Source organism: Dendropsophus ebraccatus, chromosome 8, assembly GCF_027789765.1.
Source record: "Dendropsophus ebraccatus isolate aDenEbr1 chromosome 8, aDenEbr1.pat, whole genome shotgun sequence".
Lineage (NCBI taxonomy): Eukaryota > Metazoa > Chordata > Amphibia > Anura > Hylidae > Dendropsophus > Dendropsophus ebraccatus.
Window position 1 is genome coordinate 60849344 of NC_091461.1, and position 13325 is coordinate 60862668.

At 39.5% G+C, this 13325-nt stretch overlaps 1 protein-coding gene across 1 annotated transcript in view; it reads right to left on the reverse strand.

Annotated features, from left to right (window-relative positions):
* Window positions 1-1562: 1562 nt before the first annotated feature.
* The window catches only part of NPFFR1 (neuropeptide FF receptor 1), a 102077-nt gene continuing 90314 nt past the window's right edge, over window positions 1563-13325 (reverse strand). Inside the window, exon 3 of the mRNA XM_069979150.1 lies at window positions 1563-2451. Within this exon, the coding sequence (XP_069835251.1) occupies window positions 1563-2451 (889 nt within the window). The remainder of the gene's footprint in view (window positions 2452-13325) is intronic.

Genomic DNA, 13325 nt, shown 5'->3' on the forward strand with positions numbered 1-13325 from the left:
AGTTCTGCCATAATTTTCACAGCTTTTTGCACAAATCAGGGCATCATGACATTATGTATCCCCTCCTATGAATACCACATTAGTGCTGCCATAGTTACAGTGGGTTGGGGGGCCCAGGCTTGTTGAACAGCCCGGGGCCTATAGTAAAGTTAATCCGCCCATGGTTAATGGAGACTGTCTAGAGATTGACTTTCCCAAAAAATTTTTTTAATAAAGAGAGTTTTAAAATAAAAAGGTGTCCATAGCCTATCAAGGCTGTTTTTGTTATGCTCACAGTAGAAGGGTCAAAATAAAAAAGCATTTCCTCTTAAACTAGGTATAGAAATGAGAACAATCAAATGTTTTCATTGATAAACAATTTTGTGCCTGAAATATTTTTCAAAAAATGTGTAAATTTATTGTCAGTGGTCTTCTAGTAGGTGGTCCTCTCAGTAAAGAGGGATAATATACATAGTATATGATGGTACTGGATATCATCTGCAGACGCTATATTTACATTTTTTAAAAATCATTAAAAAATACAAATATTGATAGATTACTTTTTAGGGATCTGTAAATATATATAAGGTATTTTTACATAAATACACTATGATTGGGCCTTTTAATTCAGATGTCAATCTGGAACTAAAATATACTCTGGAAAGGATTGATTGTATGGATCTTTTATCTGACATAGATCTCCGGTTCACTTCACTTCTGTGTAAGTAGTAGAAAGTTCCCACTTACTGTATCTGGATACGACAGGATGAAGATATAGTTTAGCCCTCGAGACTGTGTTTAACATTGACACCAATGTATTGTACAAATCATGCATAGGTTGCTTTTTAAAACTAAAAGTCCATTGTCCTATTCAAGGTTCTGAGATTAGATTCCTAGATTCCTCTAGATCAGTGGTACACAGCTGTTGCAAATAAAAGGGTGTCCAGACATAATGGGCATTGTACTTTTCAAACACTGAAGTGGGGGCACAGGTTGTGCACCACTGATCTAGATATTTGTCAGCATAGAAACCTAAATGAGTACAGTATTGTGTTGCTGGCTGCTCCATAGAGAAAGACATGTTCGGCATAGCTGCTTTGTGCTCAGAATAGATGAAGGCCTTGAATAGAGGACTTTCCCTTTATTAGCCCTGAATTGAATCTTGAAAAAATGGGATTTATAAAGTTTCCATTTTTTTTCATCATACAGTGATAAATATTTATTTACCGGTGAACTCATTTAATATTAGTAAATGCACTGAGAATATACTGAAATCAGTATATCATCATAAAAAATAACTATATTACAGGAAATATATAGAACAACATACATATCTCACAATGATGATGTAAAAATCTCATCAAATGTTGATGACCAAATGAATGTTTTCATTTCCCTTCATGAATCGGTTGATAAATTTACTTAATACCAACATTGCTCAGTGTGATTTTTCATATTGTCAAGGACACCAAAGCCAAAACATCTCACAACATCGTTATCATCATCTGGAGATACACAAAATACACATATTTCGGCAGTCCATTTCACATGACATATCCAACACTAACAGAATTTTTATGGTGTTATATGTCCCATGCTGGTATGCTAACAGTGTTATTGGAGCTTTTATTGTCTAATTCTTCAACCACCATCCCATGATGGGCTATCCTCCCACTCCTTAAGGAGAACATACCAGCCTTTGCCGTGCTACCGTTGCATGAATCCGATCCTTGGGCTGAATCACTGGGTTGTACTTCAACAAAAATCCTGTTTCGTACCCCAAACATAAAGCCACTGTTATTTCTTTCTGAATATGTCTCTTTATGCTCTCTTTTTGTTGAGCACAACTGAACTTTAAACGCTTCCTGAAAGCCCCGGCGAAAATTCTCATTAAAGTAGCCATATATGATGGGATTGATGCTACTGTTAAAGAAGGCCAACCAGTGGGCAAAAGGGAATATATACACAGCGATTAGGTTAAGCTGATGATCAGTAAGATTTCCATAATCTGTCAGCAGCATTAAGGTCCAAAGGGGCAGCCAAGAAATTGTGAAGAACAGTGCTACAATAATTAACATGTTTATGACTCTTACTTTCCTCTTGGAGACCCTACGACCTTCATGTTCTTCAGACATCGATCCTCGGATGGTGGCAGATGATTTAAAGAGTTTAAATGCAATGCGGGCATACATGATGACAATTAAGGTCAGAGGAGCAAGATATATATGTGAAAACAAGACTGTTGTGTAAATCTTTCGCATTTGTTTGTCTGGCCAAGCTTCCCAACAGGAGTAGAGAGGATAGAAATTATTATAATCATCTACCATGAAGTGATAATCGTCCTTGGTCACCGTCAGAGTAACAGCAGATGGACACATTATGATAAGTGCTAAAACCCATATAACAACGATTGTGAATATAGCTTTTCTTAGAGTCAGCTTCTGTCGGAACGGGTATACAATACAACGAAACCTGCAAAGGAAAGAAAGCATTCATTAGTATTGCTTATGAGAACTTTTGCTTTTCTCATTTGTAGGTGTATATAGATGCAATAATATACTGTTTGCACTGGGTTACCCAGGCTCTTTTAGTATTATATGAGGTATTTTTTTTATAATGCATGAAATTAAATAACTAAATAAATAAAACCTCTGTACATGATAGAGCCATTTTACCCCTTCACATCCACAATACGTATTGCACTCTGGAATACACAGCAGGAGTGTATATATATACATTCCTGAGAGTAAGGGGCTTAAGCAACTGTCACTGATTGATCGGAATGGTCCTGATCACTTGTACCGATGGGAGAGGGTAAGACGCTTACTTCAGTCCTGTCAGTTGAGTCATCTGTGCATAGAGTCTGCTCTCAGGCAGACTCTATGCGCAGGTCGACGTTAAAACTGATAGCATAGCATAGATTAGTATATGCAATCTAATGATTGCATGTTTTACAGTGAAATATAAGTGTAAAAAAAGTGTAATAAAAAATAAAAGTTTTTAAAAGTATTTAAAAAAAAAGACCCTTATAAACCCCCCATAAAAGTTTAATATACCTCCTTGCCCATTATAAAAAAAAATAATAAACATTTTACATATCGTAGTGTGCAGAATTGTCCGATCTATTAAAATATCACATTATTGTTAGAGATGAGCGAACCTCGAGCATGCTTGAGTCCATCCGAACCCGAACTTTCGGCATTTGATTAGCGGTGGCTGCTGAAGTTGGATAAAGCCCTAAGGTTATGTGGAAAACATGGATATAGTCATTGGCTGTATCCATGTTTTCCAGACAACCTAAGAGCTTTATCCAAGTTCAGCAGCCCCCACTAATCAAATGCCGAAAGTTCGGGTTCGGATGGACTCGAACCCAAACCCGGTTCGCTCATCTCTAATTATTGTGCCTGAGCTGTGATCAGCATAAACAAACAAAAAAAAAAACACCAGGATTGCTGATTTTTTTTTAAATTATTAATCAGGAAAAATTTATAAAAAGCAATTCAAATTTTTCTTTTACACTAATATGATACTAATAAAAACTAGAGATCATGGCTCAAACAATGACACCCCAACCAGCCCTGTAGGTGGAAAAATAAAAGCTCTATGGCTCTTAGAAGGCGGGGAGGAACATTGCATTATTTGACCAGGACATCCTGGCACCAATGACCTCGGTGAAGGGGTTAAAATAAGATTTGGGCACTATTTTACATAGTATAATAGAAATCTAATGCTGTGTACCATGCTGCAGCACCCTTCATGTTACTTCTTACATGTTTCTGCACACTTTTTTCCCTCTCATACGCATACAGATAGCATTGACCGGCAAATTCAGATAAAGACAACAGAAGAACCTGGGGGAAATGAGATTCTGCATGTTGATGAATGCTAAATCAATTGGATGAAAAGGAAATCAACCTGTAAATGTGTTAATTGGAAATCACATGCATTTTCTTCCAGCCCACATAAATGTTTAATGTCTTATCCACTAAAACACGTAGTGTTTCACATATAAGAAGCTTTTCTAATACCATCTGTAAAATAACCAACTGCTTGCTAAGAAGAAAACTGATCAGAAACACGGGAACAATCTTGAATAATTAAAATGATTTGACATCACATATTTTATGTTTCACAGAAATGCAAATAAGCATCAAAGGTTAATAATCGAAATATATGAGGAAAACAACAGCGCTTGTATTGCCGAAAGAGCGCAAGTCTATGCTAATTTACCTCTAAGGCATTTCAGTCCTTAAGTGCTTTGGATGCAACTCCCTGATGTTTCTTTCAGATACAGTATGTTCTATTGTACAGTCATCTTTTATCTTTTCCTTTATTGGAACATAAGTCCTCCTGCAGGTCTTTGTGCATGGCAATGATTTTTTACTTTTGTATTAGTATACTTTCATGGGTTCTATTCAATGTCAATTGCCTTTTTCTTTTGTGTAGAAAGAGCCGTAGTCTCCTATCAGTGTCTTGGAAGCCACATGTGGCTTGTGACCTCATGCTGTGTCCTGTGTCCTGAGACCATGTATTGGCAATTGACATTATTGCAGGCATATCCTATGTACTAATATCATATTTAAATCAGAGTAAAAAAAATTGAAATGTCATGATTTTTTCTTTCTCCTCATCTAATTTTTTTTTAAATTCCTACTTCCTACTATCAACTATGGTGCAAAAAGTTGGATTCCTGGAAACAATAGAAATTGGAAACCACATCTGAAATACATTATACTGTGGGGATTTACAGAGATGTAGTTAACAACCGCTGATACGCAACAGTTCATGCTCTGTGACTGCTGCCAATCCATTAACACAGACAGTGCAGACTACTTGGAATAACATCATATGTAGATTTTTTCCATTTACATACACTCCCATTTACATACACTCTCCTGTAAAGATTATTTGGATTTGCGCTAGGAAAATTTCCTTTGGTAAAGTGGGTACTAAATGAACTAATTTTATTGTAATTTAAATGACAGGTGGTAAATGGAATTGTAATTTTCTAAGTGAAGCATTATGTATTTCCATGAAACTGACTACCGTCGTATTTTCCGGCGTATAAGAAGATTTTTTAACTCCGAAAATTCTTCTTAGAAGTCGGGGGTTGTCTTATACGCTGGGTATGGTCGCCCCATACGGTGGAGGGGGGGGGGCTCAAAAATGACTGCATCCCAACCGTATGGGGCAACCATTATAAAAAACAAAAACAAACAGTTAACTCACCTGGGGCCCGTTCCCGGCATCGGCACGCCTCCCGTACTGTTCCTGGCTCAGGCAGTGTGACATACACTGCCTGCGTTGGAGACGGAGATCCCCGAACCTCTCCCAGGCAGCCGAGCGTCTCATCGGAGAGGCTTGGAGACGCTCGGCTGCCGGGAGAGCTTCGGGAGAATGATAGAGGCTTCGGGAACTTCTGTCGCCTCTCTCATTCTCCCGAAGCTCTCCCAGCCGAGCGTCACTGAGCCTCTCCAATGAGACACTTGGCTGCCCAGGAGAGTTTCGCTGATCTCTGTCTCCAGCGCAGGCAGTGTATGTCACACTGCCTGCGCCAGGAACAGTACAGGAGGCTCGCAGATGCCGGGAACGGGCCCCAGGTAATGTTTTTTTTATTTAGCTGCTGTTAACCCCTGCTTGATTACAGCAGGGCTGCAGCAGTAGCACAACTAACTAACTTACCTCTGCCTGTGCTGGTGATCAGTCTTCTGCCATCTCCGGGACTCCCGCTGGGTTCCAGAATCTCCTCTGCTGCCACTGTCACGACCCAGCTGATTGACAGCCCACTCAGCCAGTCAGTGACAGGGACGGGACGTCGCTCCAGTCACTGATTGGCAGAGCGGGTTGTCCATGAGCTGGGTCAGGCATTTTACCCCGAGTTGTGACTTCATCACATTTTGGGGGAAAATGGCTTCGCGGGCATGGGAAGAGATAAGTATTTGGTCCCTATCATTTCCCCCTTGCCTCTGCTGGATTTAAAATAAACATTGAACGTTGTGTTAACACTGTTTTTCATTCACCAAATCTTTAAGCATTCCCAGCATCATAAAATATGAGTAGGTGAACATTCTATTACAGCCCATTGTGGTTATGGTCCCTGCATGGAATCAGGAAGAAGTGTCCTGCAGCAGTAGTGAGGGTATCAAAGGGAAGCAGAGAGGTTTATTCATTCGTACATCATCCACTGAAGTCACAATTCACTCGGTCATTTCACTATGGCAAAAAATTCATCTGAGTAAAGGGCAGTTTGCTATAGATGGATTTACAAACAACAATAAAGTGCCAGTAGGGCATCTGTTACTATACGTTGGCGTGCATAGGCTTGTTTCCTATGTGTTCTATCTATTCATCTCATAGGAAACAGCGCAGCATGAGCCTTGGGATACTGTTCCCCTTTCCCTAACCTTCTCTTTTTCTAAAGGCAGATATAACAAGATATGACAAATACAGTGTTTTGTCATGAGGGGAGAACAGTGAGAAAGTAACACAGAACCCTAAACATATAAATGAACATGCAAGTTTTTGGAAAAATAAGTTCTTTTGTGAGGGTCGTGAAGTGTTGATTGGATGTTGGCATGAAATTTGTCTATTAAAATTTTTTATTTCTGTGCCCAGGGAGACCAGAATTTTTAAACTGTTGGTGTTATATATTTTCACAATATGCAATTTTCTCTTATCTGTATATCTTGTCTATTTCGGCAGTCTGAGATTGTACAGAAGGTTTGGAATTAAACTTCCAGGAGGCTGCTGAGAATAGTCTGGTCTAAGTGGTCTTTTGTTGTAGGGCGGCTTTTGTTGTAGATGTATGTTGCTACTTTTTACTAATTTGATTACTTCAGACCTAAAGGTATGAACAATGGGACAATTGCCCACTCTCCCCTACTATTTGTACTAAAATAAGAGAATTCTTTTTTCCTAAATTTCTAATCTGAACAGTACCCTCTATTGGTGGGCATGGGCCATTGGATGAGGTGGGATATCCTCTCTGTGTGCCCTGCCTTAAAGGGTACCTGTCATTGTAAGTTTTAAAGTCTAAATTATTAGTAGATGAAAGCAAGTTTGAAAATTACATGATTATTATTATTAAAATTTTCATCATCAAAATTATACTTACTTGAAACCCAGGTCCATTCTCCTGATGGCAGCTTTTTAGTCTTGTGCTGCCCGGAAAAAAAAGCGATCAAATGCAGGAAGTCCCAGTCACCTGCACGCTCACATAAAAGGCAGTCATTTGATTGACAGATGCATTGAGCCATGACACTCTGTACTGGCTGGGACTCCCTGCATTTGGTCTCTTTTTTTAACTGGCACAAGACTGAAAATCTGCCTTTAGGAGACTGGACCTGTATAAAAGTAAGTATAGATTTGTTTTAAAGCATGATAACTAAGAAAAAAAATGTTTTCAATGTAAATTGCAAACTTGCTTTATACTACTGTTGATTTAGATTTTGAAAGTTAAAATGACAGTGACCATTTAAGGTCTGCCTTTTTGCTAGTACTGGTGAAACAGAGTACACAGAAGAAAAATTAAACCAATTTGAAGAGATACATCAACCCGTTCTTGACCCCAGCTAAGGCCGTAGAGATTAGGGCAGTGATTAGGTAAACTGCTAATCTAAATCTTCTAATATCTGACATGCCATAAAAAATAAAATAAAAAAGCAACAAAAACTGTGAATGGGATGAGGTCATGGAATGCCAGTTTTATGTCTGTGAACAACAAGAAGACACAACACTATTTCCTCCAAATGGTAAGCCTATCCCATGACATGGATTTCCATAGCGTATTATGCAATGCTGATTTTTGTCATCTGGCATGGAAGTGTACACATAGCATTTGAAATTGAGGTAGTAAACATTTTATTTCATATATTAATGAAACCTGAAGCCCAAAGCTTTAAATATTAATCGTAGATAAGCGAATCTACAGTAGGAACAAAGCGAAGTGCTTCATTCCTATCTGGATTTTGCTCATCAGGCTGTGGTGCTTTGAAGTCTGCTGCTCCTTCCTGGGTGCTGGAAAAAGATAGATCCAGTCTTGGGAAACTGGGAGAAGTTTCCCAGGACTGGATCCATCTTTTCCCAGCACCCAGAGAAAGGCAGCACAGAGCGGTGCAGATTTAAAAGCACCTGAGCCTGATGAGCAAAATCCAGATAGGAATGAAGCACTTTGCTTCGTTGCTACTGTAGATTTGCTTATCTCTAGTATTAACTCTTGCTAAAAGAGCAGTGTCTTGTCTCAACCAAGGACTGGCTGAGTGATAATTTTCTGTGTCCTAACAAAAGGAATTGTAGTACAGCAGGGATAACACAGTGTGACAACACAGTGTGAGCAATGGGGGAGCAAAAGGTTTTTTCTTCTATTTAACTGCCCTAAGCACAGATTGGAAAAATCTCCAGAATACCTCATTAAGGTTCACTCTATGTAAAAACTACGGCCATATTTCATAACAACGGCCGTAGTTGTGCAAACAACAACTGTTCTCTCACAAATAACAGCCATTGTTTACACAACTACGGCTGACATAGTGGGAACCTGGCCTAAAGCTCTATTAACCCCTTAAGGACCGTACAATTTTTTTTGCGCTTTTGTTTTTTCCTCCTCATGTTTAAAAGGCCATAGCGTTTACATTTTTTCACCTACAGACCCACATGAGCCCTTATTTTTTGAGCCACTAATTGTACTTTGCAATGTCAGGTTAACTTTTGCATAAAGTACGCTGCAAAACAAAAAAAAATTAGTGAGTGATGAGTGATGAAATTGGATAAAAAACGCATTTTTTAAATTTGGGTAGTATTTGTATTTACGCCGTTTGCCCTAGGGTAAAACTGACTTGTTATGCATGTTCCTCACGTTGTTATGATTACAACGATATGTAACATGTATAACTTTTATTTTACTTGATGGCTTTTAAAAAATTTAAACCTTTTTAATAAATTAATCTTCCTTTAAAATTTGGTCTATGGGGCTGTGTGAGGAGTCATTTTTTGTCATGATGTGTCCTTTCTATTGGTACTTTGATTGTGCATATGCGACTTTTTGATCGCTCTTCTGCATTTAACTGTCCTAATTAGGTAATAGCCGAGGTCCCAGGCTGCAGAAAGCAGCCCCTCTCTCAACCTCCCCACCCGCAGAAGGATGTACCAGTATGCCCTTCTGAGGGAAGGGGTTAAGGGCCACACAATTCCCCCAATCAGTTAATAAAAGAGCAAATTCTTGTTTGTCAGCCGTTTGCTGGGTCTTTGACAGATTGTTCCATGAAATAGGGCCTTTAGAATTGTCCTGGTCAGCCAATAATTACCCTGTGTAAAAGGCCCTCTACTAAAGATCAGCTTTTCCTTGACAATAAAAGTATAAATAGTCTCACTCCTTACACAGCCATGTAAGCAGCTTGTGGCATCTTTTCTAGATGACACTTTTCCTTTAAATAACTTGTACCTAATTATTTTGTTAGAACTCTCTATTCACCATATACTTCATTTATTTCCAAATAGCTATCTTTGTTCTGTGTCATTTTTACATTAACAGCTGTACAACCTGTGGTTTTCAATTAGCTATTTATCACATTTCCTTTATGGCTAATGTATTAGATTTGTGCTTTTCTGCAATAAGTGTTAATTACAAAGTACAGCTGCAAGGTTAAAAGCCATTTATTGAGGAAAAGAGATGGTATTCAGACGTGTGAAGTCTGCTTTCAGAGGCATTTGGTCATATCATGCGTATCTTAAGCAGGAACTAAGGCCATGAATGTCAGTAATTCAGGATGACATTAGCTGTTGAGTGATCCCAATACTCTGTATTCATTTGGAGATCATACGACTTTCCCAGTTTTCCAGGCTCTTTGATATTAAATACTCTGTCACATTCTGTAATCCTGTTAACAGTTTTCTTTGTACCCACTAAGCCTTTTTGATACTTGGGTAATTGGTACTTCATATTATCAGGAGTCACTTTTTTTTATAAAACCACCAAAGGGTTTTCTAGCATTTCTGTTTCTGGATATATTTGCATATTAGATATATTGTCAATATTTCTTTACAAAATAAGTGCACTGTAACATACTGTATAGCATTGTAAACATAATTACAATTACAATTACATAAGTAATTGCACTGTAACATACTGTATAGCATTGTAAACATAATTACAATTACAATTACATAAGTAGACTTGCCAGACTAGATACTCATATGATGACTAGATATGATGCCCTGGCATTACTCTTTACCAGAATGTGGGGGCCTTATACACACAGATTTATCAAAGGGTGTAAAATATACAATGGTATAAACCGCCCACAGCAACCAATCACAGCTCAGCTTTAATTTTACCAGAGCTTAAATCTGAGCTGTGATTGGTTACTGTGGGAAATTTACACCAGTGTATGGCTATGTTCACACAGTGTCAAAAATAGAGAAAAGGCGGCCAATTTTGATATTTAAAATAACGTCCGTAATTGCCGCGACTTGGACAGGTATGTATAAAGTGTATCTTTTTTTTACATCAGCCTTCGGCCATGCATCATTATTACACGTAGCAATGTGCGTTCAGCGGGCAATGATTTTTCAACATACTGAAAGACAATAATCAGTCGATTTTGTTTCTACGGCTAAACGCTGTCTTTATTACACGGAGTGATAATCTGCAGAGTCAGCTTGATTGGGCAGATTATTGCTCCATGTAATAGGGCCTTTAGGATTCATAGGTAATATACAGCAAACTCTGCAGGAATAGTGTTTGTGGGTTTTTCTCCTCTCAGAATTTGGCTTTATTATAAGAGATAATAAATCTTTGAGCAATCTCTGATAGGATTTGACATGCTGCAGATTGAGACTATGTTCACGCGAAAAGTACGGCTGTCATTTTAAATGAATGCTACAGCAGTATTTTCAGTGTAATAATGTGCTCATAATTGAGTACTGGCCATAATTGAGTACTGGTGCAAAAATAATGAACGTGCTTATTATTTACAACCTGTTATTGCAAAAAAAAAATTTTTTTAACCTGTTCACACCATAAAATTTCTCTCTCTCTCTTTTACACTTATACTAGAAGCCCCCCTGGGGGACTTCTAGTATAAGTACTCTGATCTCTTATTGAGATCTATCCTGTATACTAATACAGGATATATCGATGAGATAGGCACTTTGATTGCTTCCGGCTGCTGCAGCTGGAAGCAATCGAGTGCCGAGCCGGGATCAGCACAATTACGGCGCTGAGCCCGGCGGCAGCAGGATGTGTTGATTGCTCCACTAGACACCAGGGATGGCTGCATTCAAGTAATCGGATGCAGCTGTCAACGTTAACAGCTGCATACGATTACTTTATTAGCGGGCACGGCGATCGGACCATGCCCGCTAATAGCCGCGGTCCCGGGCTACATGCGGCACTCGGGACCGCGGCGGTTCAGAGCGTGAACACACGTAGGTGGCCCTGGACCTACGGGTACATCCAGGGTCGCCTAAGGGTTAACCTCTCACCTCCCGTTCAGACTTGCTACGTGGGGGGATATGGTGGAATTATTTAGGTCTGGTATGTTGGTAAATGTAATGCCTGAAGCTATTACCTACCAATTCTGTGGTGAGAATTCCTTCAGACAATATGCAGACAGCTCTAATCATTGATTCAATGTGAAAATTTGTTTATGTTTAAGTAGTTAAAAACCATGAAACATGCGATTCCGAAACTACGCTCTCCAAGATCGGGCATCTTCAGGTTTAGTGCCTAGGGCAGCAGCAACTGTTAATACTGCCCTGACTGTGGATGCGATCTCTTCCTACTGTAGCTGTAACCCCTCTCTCCCCAGACAGAGAGTGCTGCCCCCAGACATAGAGTGCTGCTACACTGTGCCCACATTTTCCCTGCCCATTCCTTCATACTTCCTGCAGTCTCTGTCAGCCCTTGTGTTTACCTCCTCTCCATTCCTGCTATAATGTGCCTGCACTCACTCTCAGCCATTCACTTTGCTGTATAGAAAAGTTTCTGTCACTGTCCTCCTGCACAGCTTTGTGATTCCCACTTCCTGATCCTGGTCCATGCTGAACACACACCTCTTACCCATTGGTGCAGCCCAGTCATGTGATCACACAGACCTCTGACAGCAGCCCTGCTTCTCTATTCTAGCCTGTTGTACTACGCTCCTGCATTATGGGGATCTGTGGTTCCATTCTGTATCTACAAACTGCCGCTGTTTTTTTATTCGTATACACTTATAATACATTATACTCCACATGCTGATTTCTATACCGTACAGTAAATTATTATATGACATATGCAGCTGTTTCTAAATGTTTGTTCTATTTGTTTTACATGTTCCATTTGTTTTACGTTCAGAATAAAAAATCATTATTTTCGGGCTGTTAAACCAATTGTTTGCATATCAGTGATTTCTTATGGAAAATTTGCTTTGGTTTAAGAGTGGATTTGGATTATTAGCATAAAGCCTTCTTTACAATGGAAAATTTGCTTTGGTTTAAGAGTGGATTTGGATTATTAGCATAAAGCCTTCTTTACAATGAGAACTGTGAATCTGTGGAACAGTCTACCACAGGATCTGGTCACAGCAACAACAGTAGAGGGCTTCAAAACAGGGCTAGACAAGTTCTTAGACCAAAATAATATAAATGCATATGTATAGAACCTATCACCCCACCCCTTCCCTGTATCCATCCCCTCCTTGGTTGAACATGTGTCTTTTTTCAACCGTATTGACTATGTAACTATGTTATGTGTGTTATTTAAATGAATGGCCCCCTTCCCCGTCTTCCCCCCCACCCCGAAAGTGTGATGCCGTATACTCACCGAATCACTGTCGACCCCGGCCGCCATGAGCATAACTATGCTCAGCCAATCGCGGCTGAGCAGCTGATGACGCGCTGGAGGGGGTCAGCATGAGGGAGGGCTGGAGCCGTCTGGCCGGCCTCCTGAAGATGACGTGTTCGACCCAAGATGGCGGCCGGGGTCGACAGTGATTCAGTGAGTATATGGTATCACACTTCCGGGGTGGGGGGAAGGGGGACATTCACTTAAATAACACACATTACAAAGATTTATAACTTTGTAATGTGTGTTATTTAGGGAATAAATGTTGAACACCGCACTACCCCTTTAACATCCACGGAATTAGGTAAGAAGTATTCTTGCAAAGCAGAGCTGTGGTTCAGACTATAGATGCTTTTAAAAGAAATGTTAAATTAGATTAGTAATTTTTACTACCACTACATATGACATAATACTCCAGTGCAGGATACAGCGCTGCTGATGGACAGGAGGATCAGGACTTTGCAAAACAAACAAGAAATCAAATTGTCCATGAGACATTTTCAGGAGAGTGATGCTGTGTATG